This window comes from Onychostruthus taczanowskii, unplaced genomic scaffold (assembly GCF_017590055.1).
Source record: "Onychostruthus taczanowskii isolate IOZ18803 unplaced genomic scaffold, ASM1759005v1 scaffold44, whole genome shotgun sequence".
In the NCBI taxonomy this organism is placed as follows: Eukaryota; Metazoa; Chordata; class Aves; order Passeriformes; family Passeridae; genus Onychostruthus; species Onychostruthus taczanowskii.
This window is the reverse complement of record NW_024501903.1, coordinates 1,944,431-1,958,302: the sequence shown is the minus strand read 5'-3', so window position 1 is coordinate 1,958,302 and position 13,872 is coordinate 1,944,431. Positions and strand designations below refer to the sequence as shown.

Here is a 13,872-nt window from a genome sequence, read left to right as displayed (position 1 = left end):
CACACTGACAAAACTGGCTTTCCATGGAGTCTTTTATTAGCAGAAATAAAATTATTATTATTATGTTCCAAGGGGGAAATGCCCTTGGAGTCCAGGTACCAGCTGGAAAAGGGCTTGGCAATCTCAAGGGATTGTTGGAGATCGGGGCCACGTCACCACACTCCCAACTTCGTGCCACTCTTTGAAAATAAAGAGCAGGCTACGAGCCTGCAGCTCTTCCAATGGCCTTCCCAGCACAGCCGGATGCTTCTTCCTATGAGGATAAGGCACCGTCTGGTTCTGCCATGGTCACAACCATCCCCGGTGTCAGTGCCAGTGCCGGGAGATCCGATCAGCTGCCATGGAGCGAGGAATGCCAGCGTGACTGGGAAGAGCCTGCAGTGGTCAGCGATGGGGACGTCTTGTGCTTCCTGACACCAGCACCTGTCCTGCAACAGCAGCATTCCTTTACTCCAAGGATCATGCCAGGGGGACACACAGACCATCAGCCCTGAGCCCACAGACCCGAAGCCCTGTAGTCTCTGCACAGAGCAATGGGAGACGTTCCCTCCTCCAGCATGGAGAGGGATATCCACCCCCAGCTGAGGGGGCATTTCAAGGCCCTTCCAGGCACGTCCCCAGCCCTGCACTGTTGGGCACCTCTCCCAACAGGGAGGCCACCCATTTCCTTGCTGCCCCTGGACTCCTCATGTTGCCAAGTCTTACCTGGAGGCCAGGACAGGGTCACCAGCTGGGCTGTCCCTCGCTGATGTTGATCTGCTCCAGGATCTGGCTGTACCTCCGGGTCAGGGCGTTGGTGTCCCTGGTGAGGTGGGTGAGGACCTGCTGCAGGCCAGTCAGGTGGTGGGACAGGCGCTCCTCGAGCTGGGCATCCTCGGCCTCGCTGCTGTCCAAGGATGTGTCCACGTCGCTGTTGGCACCGCTGGGGCTCTGGTCACCGACTGAGGCCAGGCCTTTCTCCACCATGGGCTTGATGGCCTTGAGGAGCTGGTAGCGCTCGTAGAGGTCCGTGCGGCTCTCTGCAGCCGGGGCTGCCCCCTCCTGCTGCGGGAAGACCCCTCGGAGCAGGCTGGGGAACATCACCTCCTGCTCCATCTTCTGGGTGGCTGAGAAGTACTGCTCCATGGCCCTTCTGCTACAGCTCTGGCACTGCTGCTCTGGGCTCTTCTGAGAGTGTCACCTGCTCCCTGTCCCTGCGGGGGCTTTTTATGCAGTGCTGGGGCACGTTCTTCCCCTGCTGTCCTCCTTTGCCAGCCGGGGTTGGGCCGGATGCCCTTGGGGTCGGGCTTGGCTCCAGCCCAGCCAGGGCTGGGCCCTGCTGTGTCCCTGGCTCTGTGCAATCTTTCCTGGCCCAGCCTCCCCGTGGCCTTCACCCGAGCTGGCCGGGGGTCCTGCTGCCTCCCCATGCCAGGAACTACGGGGGGGTAGCAAGGAGGAGAGGTGCCCAGGGCCTCTCCCATCCTCTCCTGTGTTATCTTAATCCCCCAACATGTTCAGTACTGGAGTCCTCTGAGTGTGGGTCCAGCTCCTGACCCTCACTTTGGCAAGGCTGCAGGGGACCGTCACCTCCCCTCGTTCCTGCTGCCATGCACTCAGGACGTGAACACTCCAGGGACATTGAGCAACCCCTTTAGCACACATACAGAAATCTGGAACTCACTGGAAATACACTGGAACATTGTCCCACTGGGTGTCTGGGGAAAATGGAGCCTGCTGCTGTCCAGAAATGTTCGTGCCCAGAAACATCCAATGTCCCCAATCTCCCCCTGAGCTCAGCAGGGATGTGGGCAGGGACTGGGACCTGACTCCATGCCGTGTAACTCCTGTGGCAGCAGCACAGGGCCATTGCTGCCACCAGGGCGGTTGGCCATCGCTTCCTTGCCATTGTCCCAATTCTGGGGGAGCAAAAGCAACTCTTGTGGTGGCAGCTCTCCCTCTGTCCCCCTGTGTCCCAGACCGGTGCCTGCACTGCCACCCACCCTTTCCCCACCCTTTCCCCACCCGTCCTTGCCACCTCTCTTGTCCCTTTCCTTGTCTCCTGGCATCTCTTTGTGTCCTGCCATGGGGCCCATTGCTGCACCAAGGAGTGTGGGTGCTGCTGGCCCCGTGCAGGTGCCAGACAGAGCCTTGGCCACATCAGGGCACCTGGGCCACTGCGGAGCTTCCTGGACCTGCAGGCACATCACAGGGCTCTGGGACCGTGGGACACAGGGGTGGGACTGTGGGACACAGGGGATGCTTTGCCCTACTGCTCCCCAACCTTTTCCCAAGCTGTTCATAGTGATCATGGCAGAATGTTTGGGAGTGACAGGGACTCAGCAGACTCCAATGGCTCCCCAGCTCCTCATCCTTGGGGCATGAATATTTTCCAAATCCCCTCTGTGCCTCTGGGAACCCATTAGCCAAACATGGGACACCTCATCCCCCACATCCTGCAGGGAGACACTGGGGAGAGCTGGGGAGCTGCCACAGCCAGCAGGAATGGCAGGAGCAGGAAGACAAGGACTGCTGCTGGAGCACAGTACAGCCACCATAGGAGTGCAGCATGGCTGGCTTTGGGCTCAGCTGGACCCGGGGGCCCAGCCCTTGGTTGGGGCCCCTGGGAGGCTGCTCAGGACCATCAGGGCCCCCAGGAGCTGCACTGATATCCTCAGGTCTCTGCTGCCACAGACCCCCAGATTTGGGCAAGCTTAGCCCTGACTTGTGGCCCTCCTGGGGAGTGCAGCCCCAGCCCCAGCCTCAGCTCAGAGTGCAGATCATGCCACCACATGTGTCCCCAAGTGTCTCTGTATCATCCCTGGGCACATCCTCCTGTCTTATCCCTCTGTGGCACCAAGGGAAGGGAGTGTGGCACCATGCTTGCATATGGGGCTGGGAGGAGAAGGAAGAGGGGCACAGTCACAGTGACAGCAGTCACCTAGCCAGGTCACCATGATGTGCAATGGAGCCCTGTAGTCCTGCAGGTGACTGAACACCTGGGTGCCACTGGGAATGGCTGAATGAATTCCTTCTTCTGTTTGCCTACTTGTGCAGCTTTTGCTTTTCCTGTGGAGCTCTCTTCATTTGTACCCATGACTTTTCTCACTTTTAGCTTCCTCAATTCTCTCCCCATCCCACCTGGGAGGAGTGGCAGAGCAGCTGAGTGGGGCTGAGTGTCCAGAAGGGCTCAAATCATGATCTCCACAGTGAAGCTCCAGCCGCAGGGCAGACATATCCCATCCTGAGGCCACCCTGGGGGACACTATGATGTCTCTGAACCTCCAGGAATCCCCATGGTGTCCCAGATGTCCTGAGAGCATGGGGCTGCCAGTGTGTGCAAACCTGAGTGCAGCACAGGGCAGCCCGGGGTGCCAGGAGCACCCAGAAAGGGAGAGGAGGATCAGTGGGTTCAGGGCTGAGGGGGAGAGGGCTGGTGTCAGCATGGGCACCTGGCTGGGCTGTGAGGGGACAGCGGGAGAGCTGCCAACACTGAGGGTTGCAAAAGGGAGGAAGGACCTCATGGCCTTTCCCAAAATAGAACCATTTCCTCCAATTGCCACATAGTGCAAGATAAGAAGAGACAGGAGCCCTGGCCATTGACCAGACAAGGAGTGGGGCTGGAGCAGTGGGACCCCCAGGCCAGGTCAGGCAAAGGCCTCAGGGAGCCTGGGCCAGGAGCCAGGGGTGACAATGAGGAGCGGTACCCAGGTTCTCTCCTGTCCTTTCCTATCCTATCTCAACCCCCCAACGTTTTCAGTTTTGGGGTGCAATGGGACTGGGTCCACTCCTGTTCCCTCAAATGGCCAGGCTACTGGCAGCTGTGCTGCTGGGGATGTCACCTCACCCACTCCTCGCTGCCCCGTGCTCAGGATGTGAACACTTCAGGGACATTGAGCAGGCTCTGTCCATGACTGCGAGCCTGGAAACAGCAGCAGACACCGGTATGGAACATCCCACTGGGAGTGCTCTGCTGAAGGAATCCTGCATGGGTCATGAGGACATGCAGTAGGGACAGAGATGGGAGCAAATGACACAAGGGGCACTGCATCCATGGGACTGAGCTATAACAGCCCACAGTGGAGCACAGATGGTGCCACCTTCACACCCATCACCCCCATCCTGGAGCAGAGGCCATGGCTGGTCAATGGCCAGGACTCCTGTCTCTTCTTATCTTGCACTATGTGGCAATCGGAGGAATTGGTTCTATTTTGGGAAAGGCCCAAGGGGTCCTTCCTCCCTTTTGCAACCCTCAGTGTTGGCAGCTCTCCTGCTGTCCCCTTCCACGGACCCCTCATAGCCCAGCCTGGTGCCCCTGCTGCCACCTGCCCTCCCTCCCTCAGGCCTGAATCCACTGCTAACCTCTCTAATGGGATCCCCAGAGGCACAGAGAGGATCTGGCAATTATTCATGTTCCAAGGATGAGGAGCTGCAGAGAAATTGGAGTCTGCTGAGCCCCTGTCACTCCCAAACATTCTGCCATGCTCACAATGAGCAGCTTGGGAAGCAGTGGGGAGAGCAGGAGGGCAAAGCATCCCCTGTGTCCCTCTGTCCCCAGAGCCCTGTGATGTGCCTGCAGGTCCAGGAAGCTCCGCAGTGGCCCAGGTGCCCTGATGTGGCCAAGGCTCTGTCTGGCACCTGCACGGGGCCAGCAGCACCCACACTCCTTGGTGCAGCAATGGGCCCCATGGCAGGACACAAAGAGATGCCAGGAGACAAGGAAAGGGACAAGAGAGGTGGCAAGGACGGGTGGGGAAAGGGTGGGGAAAGGGTGTGTGGCAGTGCAGGCACCGGTCTGGGACACAGGGGGACAGAGGGAGAGCGGCCAGCACCAAGGGTTGCAAAAGCAACCAGGTACCCCACAGTCTTTCCCTAAACCAAACCCCTTTCCCTGACTGCCACATGCCACAGGGACATGCAGGGACAGGCAGTGCTGGCTGGTGCGCTGGCTCTGGATTTTGCTCTCCCAGAATTGGGACAATGGCAGGGAAGCCATGTCCACAATCCCGTGGGGGCAGCAATGGCTCTGTGCTGCTGCCACAGGAGTTACACGGCACGGAGTCAGGTCCCTGTCCTTGTCCCTGTCCCTGCTGAGCTCAGGGGGAGGTTGGGGGCATTGGATATTTCTGGGCACCCACATTTCTGGACAGCAGCAGGCTCCATTGTCCCCAGATACCCAGTGGGATCCCTGTTGGGAGAGGTGCCCAACAGTGCAGGGCTGGGGACGTGCCTGGAAGGGCCTTGAAATGCCCCCTCAGCTGGGGGTGGATATCCCTCTCCATGCTGGAGGAGGGAACGTCTCCCATTGCTCTGTGCAGAGACTACAGGGCTTCGGGTCTGTGGGCTCAGGGCTGATGGTCTGTGTGTCCCCCTGGCATGATCCTTGGAGTAAAGGAATGCTGCTGTTGCAGGACAGGTGCTGGTGTCAGGAAGCACAAGACGTCCCCATCGCTGACCACTGCAGGCTCTTCCCAGTCACGCTGGCATTCCTCGCTCCATGGCAGCTGATCGGATCTCCCGGCACTGGCACTGACACCGGGGATGGTTGTGACCATGGCAGAACCAGACGGTGCCTTATCCTCATAGGAAGAAGCATCCGGCTGTGCTGGGAAGGCCATTGGAAGAGCTGCAGGCTCGTAGCCTGCTCTTTATTTTCAAAGAGTGGCACGAAGTTGGGAGTGTGGTGATGGTTCTTCCTTTTGTTGGCAGCAACACCACAAAAGCTGATGCCTGATTTCTGTGCACAAAAAAGGGTGGGACTGCCCAGCACCCCTCCCAGTCATGCAACAGTGAGGGCAGCAGAGCTGTAGGTATCAGCGCTTCTGGGGAGTATCCTCCCTCAAGACCCCAGCTCCATGTCCAGACATTCCAGCTTTGGGATACACTGGAGATTCCCATCTCCTCTCTCCTGATCTGGCCATTTCTCTCAACTGCTGAGACCACTCTGGCTTTGGCTTGTCCTGTCCCAGTGTGGGCAGCAGGGACAGGGTCTCCAGCCAGCTGTGGCTGTGTGAACTGGTGAGGGGACTGGTGGCTCTGGAATGGGTGCTGAGGCCAGACCCAGAAGTGCCCTCTCTGAAAGGGTCCTGGCGAGGTTCAAGGGAGGACAAGGACAGTTTTGAGGGGTTTGGGACAACCAGAGTCATGGGAGATGTGTCAGCAGGAGGCACTGGGGACAACGTGTGGACACTTGGACATACATGAGGTGACATTTCCCTCCTCCTGAGCCATGGCCTAGGGTAGGTCCCCAGGAGGACAGTGAGTTAAGGACAGGCTGCCCAAACACCAGCTCTGTGGCTGCAGAGACCCAAGGAGCTCACTGCACCAGCACCCAGAAGTCCTGCTTTCCTAGGAACACAGCTGCCAATCAGTAAGTTCCCCACATGGAGGCAAACACAATTCCCTCCACCCAGAGTGAGGATTTCAGACCCATTCTGCTGTATTTGTCTCTCCTCATCCTGGGCGAAGTTGCAGCCCTGTCTCATCCAGAGAAAATGGGCATGCGGGGCAATCTGGAAGAGACCTGGGTCCTCCCCATTGCAATGACACCTCTGGCTGGGGCATGATGGAGATCTTCCTTTGGAGCTCTTTGGTCTCTGTGTTGATTGCAGTGGCAGGTGTTGAACCATGAGGAATGGATGGAGACTGGTTCCAGGTGAGGGGGCGATGTCCCTCTGGTGGTTCACCTGGCTATTGCTCAAGGATGGGATCTTTGTCCCCTGGAGAACACGGCTGCCTGTCCTAGTTTAGGTTGGGGTGGTGATGATTTTCTCCACTGTGGATGGTATAGCATTGTGTGTTGGGTTTTGCTGAAGCTAAGGTTGATAACACAGAGAGGATCTGTTTTTGCTGAGCCGGTCTTTCATACACCCAAGGTCTTTGCTGCTTTCTGTACTGCCATGCTTGTATAAGAGTTCATGGGAACTTGGGAGGAATCACTGGTGGGATAGTTGATTCCAACTGACCCAAGCTGGAACTCCAGACTATATGACATCGTGCTCAGTATATAAAGTGGGAGGAAGAAAGAAGAAGTAGGAGATTTTTGGAGTGATGGCCTTTGTCTGCCCAGGTCACCATTACCTGTGATGGACCCTGCAGTTCTGGGGAATGCTGAACACCCACCTGCCCATGGGAAGTGATGAGTGAATTCTTTGCTTTGCCATCTGTTTGCCTGCATGGCTTTTGCTTTCCCTATTACATTGGTTGTATTTCAGCCCACGTCTTTTCTCGTTCTTGCCCTTGATTCTCTCTCTGATGCTGCTGGTGGGGCAGTGAGTGAGTGGCTGTGTGGGCCTTGGTGGCTGGCTGGGGTCAAACCCCGCTGGTGTCACAGAGAGGGACACCTGCAGTCCCCTGCAGCGATGGCTTTGGGCTTGGGCAGCGCTCAGCAGCTGGAGAGGCTCGTGCTGCCCCAGGGAAGTGTCACAGCAGGACACGGGGTGAAGCACTGGCCACAGCTGTTGAACATGCCCAGCGGGAGACGCAGGATGTCCCCAAAGGCTGTGACCTGGGGCAGCTGGAAGGGCTTGCTGACGTGTTGTGGGCCACTTGCATCCCCCAGGAGCCGTGGGTCTCTCTCTGAGAGCCGCTGTCCCTGCAGCTGGCTCCGAGCCCGCTGTGTCACAGAACTCCTGCCTGCGCTGGTTGCAGGGTATTGCACCACGCTGCCCCAGGGATGTGCCCAGGCCTGACGCTGCCCTGCTGCTGGCCACTGCTGCTGGCCACAGTTGGCAAGAGGTTTCGGCACTGGTCCCAGCGGGATGTTGGCAGACAGGGCAGATCAGGCATCTCTGGTGTGGCAGGGGGTGCTGGCTCTGTGCTGCCCTGGACAGGCTCCCAGGGCACCCACACTGTTAGCAGCCAGCACGGGGAAAGATCTTCTTCTTCCAGATTGTTCAAGCAAATCAGAGTGGCAGCACTTCTTTTAAATCTGTTTAGGGACATCATATCCATGAGAGAGCAGTGACCTGGCACAGGGCTCAGTGTGAGGAAGACAAGAGATAAAGCCCACTTTTGACCCAAAATATCTAATGAATAGGAAACCCCAAATTCCCTTCTCTAACCAGTTCCAGACATCCTAATCACACATCCTCCCCAGCCCTAACAATGGGGGGATGCCTGTTCCCCTCCCTTCCACAGGGCAGGTTCCCTGCCTGTACACCCTTGCCTTTCCATTTTTTGGGCTGCTCTGGCCTTATCTGTACCCCTGGCTGCTGCCTACCATTTTCCTGTGTAGATGCTGGGGGAAAGCAGCCCACAAATTCACACCCACTCACCCCTGGTCTGGCTCTGTTAGGTAATTTGGCTGTGAGCCAGCAAGGTGTGCTCAGGGCAAAGGCAGTGGAGGGAGAGCATCCTTCCTGTCTGCTCAGCCCTGATGAGGCCTGACTTGGAGTGCTGTGTCCAGTTCTGGTCTTTCTGGCACAAGAGAGACATGGAGAGAGTCCATAAATGTGATAGAAGAGAAGGAGTATCTTCCATATGAGGAAAGGCTGAGAGAGCTGGTGGTATCCAGATTTTGAAAGAGAAGGCTGAGAAAGTTCTGATCAGTGTTTGTAAAGATGTGATGGAGGTGAAGAGGTGACTCCAGAATCTTCCTACTGGTCTTCAGTGACAGGACAGGAAAAGAGTGACAGGCACACACTGAAACACAAAATAAATCCCATCTAAACATGAGAAAACCTTTTTTTTTTTTCCCCTAAAACTGAAGGTGCTCAAACACTGTCACAGGTGACCCAGAAAGGGGGTGGAATCTTCATTCTCAGAGATATCCAATATCCATGGTCCCATTGTTGACCTTGCTTGAGCAGTTGTTGAAGCAGATTGTCTCTGGAGGTGCCTTCTAGCCTCTCCAGTACTGACCCTGTCTCTGTCTCTGTCCCTGTCTCGTGCCCCCTTTGCTGCCAGCCCAGGAGCTGGCTGCAGGCTGCTCACAGCACCTGAGCAGGAGGATGCTCTGCCAGACCTGGGTGGAGGTTGGAACACTCCAAAGCAGGGTTGTTTTGGGCTGGGTCCCAGTCTCTGACTCCTGTCATTGCCCCTCCAAGGAACCTCCTTCAGACTTGGAATTTTCATGTTTCTTCTCAGGCTGACAACTCCTGAATTTTACAAGCACTCCCTAGTCACTTTTTCTAACTCCCTAGTCACTTTTAAATCCTGCTGCTGGTCATATTACTCCTTTAATAAGCAGTTTGGGGCAAGCACCTTCAGACAAGTATCACCTGTTCATTATCACCTTCTTTTAGCAGCATTGCTCTCTAGGCCAGCTGCCACAGTTGGGCTGGGTGAGACCCCCAGACCAGCACAGAAGAAGGTGAGTTTTCAGGCAGAGCACATGAGAAATTCACCTTCTCTGGATAAACCCATCACTCGCTCTCCTTCTCCACTCCTCAGATCTGCCCAGCTCAAGGCAATGTTCCCATGGTGCTGCCTGCAACCTGTCTGCCCTGGGGAAAGGGGCTGGACTCACCATCTTGGGCCTCCAGCAGTAGTAAGGACAACGGTGACAGGGCAGGATTGGAAAGTACCTGGCAGACCCCAGGCACCTCCTCACCACCACACTCAGAGCACAGGGATGAAGTGGGACCCCTGGCCAGCTTGGGTAAAGGCCATGGGGAGGCTCAGAAGAGATTGCACACGGCCAGGGACATGGTGTAGCTGAGCCCTAGCTGGGCTGGAGCCAACTGCAGCCCTGTGGCCATTCCAGCCAACCCCGGCTGGCAGGGGAGGACAGCAGGGGAGGGACATGCCCCAGCACTGCATAAAAAGCCCCTGCAGGGACACGGAGCAGGTGACACTCTCAGAAGAGCCCAGAGCAGCAGTGCCAGAGCTGTAGCAGAAGGGCCATGGAGCAGTACTTCTCAGCCACCCAGAAGATGGAGCAGGAGGTGATGTTCCCCAGCCTGCTCCGAGGGGTCTTCCCGCAGCAGGAGGGGGCAGCTGCGGATACCGAGAGCCACGCAGACCTCTATGAGCGCTACCAGCTCCTCAAGGCCATCAAGCCCATGGTGGAGAAAGGCCTGGCCTCAGTCGGTGACCAGAGCCCCAGTGATGTGGACACAGACACAGCCACAGCCTTAGATGAGGGTGCAGACAGCAATCTGGAAGAGCGCCTGTCCCATCACGTCAATGGCTTGCAGCAAGTTCTGACAGACCTCACCAAAAACACCAAAGCCCTGACCCGGAGGTACAGCCAGATCCTGGAGCAGATCAACCTTAGTGAAGATCAGTCCAGCTCTTGAGCCTGCACTTCTTGTCTCTGAGGTAAGCGCCTGGGGACGCGCAGTGCCAAGAAGGGCTGGCTGACGGGTAACACACTTTGTCCTCATGCCACATCAGCTGTGTGGTGTTATGATGTTTGCATCACACCCCCAAATCCCAGGAATTCTGAGTCTGCACTTCATTGCTCAACAGAAACATTCTCCTGGATTTGTCTTTCTCAATTGCCATTGGTGCAAGGTGTGTCAGCGAACAGCGAACCCTGTGAGCTCCATGCTGTTCCCAAGGCTCCCCAGTTTGCAGCACAGGCAGTGTCTTTCTGCTGCTGGCCAGACACAAATGATCAGGGACAAAAGGAATGGGTGGTTGAAATACCATGATCGGACTCCAGGAGCTGCCAGACACTGGTGCTCCAGTTATTTCTCTTTTTTCTCTGAGAGAAAAATACAACAGTCATTTTTAGGGAGTTTGGCACTTTCAGGTTTCCCAATATCTAACTTTGGCACGCCACCTGCAAACAGCTCAGACACTTCAGTCTTCCCCTAGCCTGAAAAGCAAAACCATTCTCCATGGTGGTGGGACTTTCATCCCCTGAGGCCCCTTGGGGAGACATCCCCGTGATCCATCAGAGATGGGGCACATGGCCAAGGTTGTTGTAGTGAAATGGAGAGCGCATAAAAATGATAGCAACAAAAGAGGGCGTTAACAGGACTTTACCCTTGTTTAGGAAGACACCCAGACAGGAATGAGGACATCCTGACCATGTGTGTTATCCCCACAGGGTCTGTTCTCCAAGCCCAGTGGCACTTCTTCTCCTGTGTCAAGTCCCACTGAGGAGTGTCCTTCGTGAGCAGCACAGAGCTTGGCTGTCTGCCTGCTGGATGCTGTCTGTGCCATCTGACTTGTCCCGTGGCCGATCCTGTCGGCAAGCTTCCTGCTTCATTTCACTCCTGTCCTAGGGGGATTTCTGCAGGGCAGAAATGAGTGGTGTGTCTAGTTGCTTTGTAGAAGGTATCTGTAACTTTGAAGTGATGCTTTTTTCTGTGTGTGTCTAAGCCCCTCCAAACTGATCTCTTTGGAAGTGTAAATAAAATGTAAATCCTTGTGCAGATATGTCCTGTGTTTCCTACCAGCTGTCACTTCTGTCAAACTACCATCCCCCAGCACATGAGGATGAAGGAACTTGGCCACCAAGGCCAGGCTTCAGTGCAGGGAGATGAGCTGGATTTCTTTGGCAGGGCTTTGAGATGAATGTTCCTCCAGCTCTCTTTCTCTCCCACCTTGCAAAACCTCAGTATAATCCTGCCATCATTCTGTGCTTGGAGCTGAATCCCAACCTGCTCCCCAGCATCCTTCCTTCCCGCCCACAACATCTCCTTCTCTCCTGGATTCCCAGCACCTTGTCCTCTCCTGTGAACAACCTGTTGGAATCCTCACAAGCCCCAGCAAAACACGTGAGGCAGTTCTGCTCCTCCTTGCTTGGCCATGACACACTCCAGAGCTGGGGACAGAGGAGGAGGAGGTGGGGATGCTCAGCTGGAGTAGGAAGGCAGGACCTTGCTCTCTTCTGATCCCTGTGAACTGTGGGGAAACCAGGGACAAAGGCCACACTGGGTGGGTGGGCAGGAGCTGCAAGCTCTTCACAGGCAGGTTGGAGCCTTCAGGACAGGTTGGGTCCCACCTCCAAGTGATTCATTCCCTCTCAGACACACCACCCTTAGGAAATCCTACTGAGCTGGGTACTAGAGGAAAGTGTCCCCTTGCCAATTCAGGACACTTTTAAAAAACCTCAGCTGTTGAAATAGTGCTCCTTTGGCTGAACAAACACTGGTTCTCTATCAATTTTCCACTTTTGATCATAAAACTGGAGATCTCTGAGCATCTGTGGTGAGAGGATTGCCACCATGCCCTGTGCTGCAGGGTCTGGTTGTGTTGTTCGTGTTGCTACAGCTGCTCTCTGAATCTGCCATATCACTAAAGTGAAATAACATCCTTCAGGCTGAAATCAGAGACTCATCAGCTCCAAAAACCTCCATCTAAAATGAAGAGATGTTCTGCAGATGGTATGCCTGTTTCCTCCACTCACCTCCAGGCAGCTCCATGCCTTGCTCATATATTCATGTTGACCTCTTTAGTGGGGTCCTGATTGCTCGGCAGTGAGTGAAGATCCACAGCACTGTAAAAGAAAGACAAGAGCAGGACCTTCCTGCCTTGCTTTTATTTTAGTGAAACTCTAATTGCACAGAAAATAAAAGAGAAAAATTGTTGTGCTGTTTAACAGTGGAATGTGCTGTGGCAGCTCAGATCTCAGATACAAGCCTTCAGCCATGCATCCTGAGAAGGTGGGTGGAGCTGATACATGGCTGGAAGGCACCAGTTAGGAATGCTGACAGTGTTTGCTCAGCACATGGTGTTTAATTTAGGAGTGGTTCTTGAGTTGCAGAGTCTCTTAAACAGAGGCTGCCAGTTTAGTATACTAAAGAAACAAATACTTTATAAATACTTTTTATGGATAGTAATATTTTCTAAATTGATGTACAGTCACAAAATCACAGAGTGGTTTAGGCTGGAAGGGACCTTAAAGATCTCCTAGTTCCAAGCCACCCTGCCATGGGCAGGGATGTAACCTACTAAGATACCTAATCAGTTTCATCAAGTCTCCATCGAACCTAACCTTGACCACTTCCAGGGGTGGGGCAGCCATAACTTCTCTGAGCAACCTGTGCCGTGCCTCATCACTCTCTGTGTAAATGTATGTATCAGCACAGAGATGTTCCAGCTCATGTTATAAAAATATTTAGGCAATTTTCAAAAAGCACATATTTATTCTCTGCAAAGTCACTGCCAAGTTATTCTTCTTTGGTAAAACCAAATTTCTAAGCACTAATATGATTATTCTTATGATTCATATTGTGATTGCTCATCCAAGGCCCAGGCTAATTTTTTCATGAAAAAAAAAAAGGGAAAAGATGATCCCTCGCTCATCCAAGGCCCAGGCTAATTCTTTCATGAAAAAAAAAAAAAGGGAAAGGATGATCCCTGCCTGAAAGAGCTTACAGGCTTGGAAACACCCCTTTTACATCAAATAAAAACTGTGGGCAGAGGAACCAGACCAGTATGTCATCACACTGAAGGACCAGCTATGGTTGGTGTAGCAGTAGAATAAAGTTGTAGACTCTCTTGGGCTGGCAACTATTTCTTTTGCTAAAGAGGTAAGGATTTCTGTTTTGGAATTGAATGCCATTAGCCACCCTTGATTCTGATTTGGGGAAATCTCTCAAACGAGCAAGGTAAACTCATCTACTGCCCTTCACCCTGCCCTAGTGACAAGCTTGTGTGAGCAGAGAGGTGATGGTCCACCCATCTTTCCAATTCTGCAGCTGCAGAAGGAAAGGTTGCCACTCCAGCATTGAAGACATGGTGGATGTAAACTCCGTCAGCTCTATCCAGGATATTATCTGAAACATCTACATAAGCCAGCCCAAAAAATCGGATTTGCAGCCCTTAGAGGTCCAGGACATGCAAATCTTCCAGGTCTCCCTGTTTTCCAGTAAGCATTAATCTTTTAAAATTTATTGCAAGTCACAAAACCTGGGGTTCCAAGCAGACGTCACTGGTGCATCCAGCACTACCAATTCTGCTGGTCTGGTAAAGGGAAAATTCAATCATTTCTATTCA

General features: G+C 54.3%; 1 protein-coding gene across 2 annotated transcripts; it reads right to left on the bottom strand.

Moving 5' to 3' along the window:
* Nucleotides 1-21: 21 nt before the first annotated feature.
* LOC121340985 (thyroid hormone responsive) lies at nucleotides 22-1,195 on the bottom strand. Of its 2 annotated transcripts, none has more exons than XM_041414107.1 (2): nucleotides 706-1,195; nucleotides 22-423 (listed from the first exon to the last, which is right to left on the bottom strand). In XM_041414107.1, exon 1 carries the CDS (start codon nucleotides 1,123-1,125, stop codon nucleotides 724-726), a length of 402 nt encoding a protein of 133 aa, XP_041270041.1. In that variant the 5' UTR covers nucleotides 1,126-1,195; the 3' UTR covers nucleotides 22-423; nucleotides 706-723. The 2 variants fall into 2 exon arrangements, with proteins under 2 accessions (XP_041270041.1, XP_041270040.1); XM_041414106.1 differs by having other exon boundaries at nucleotides 22-428; nucleotides 706-1,193.
* Between the last annotated feature and the right edge of the window lie 12,677 nt (nucleotides 1,196-13,872).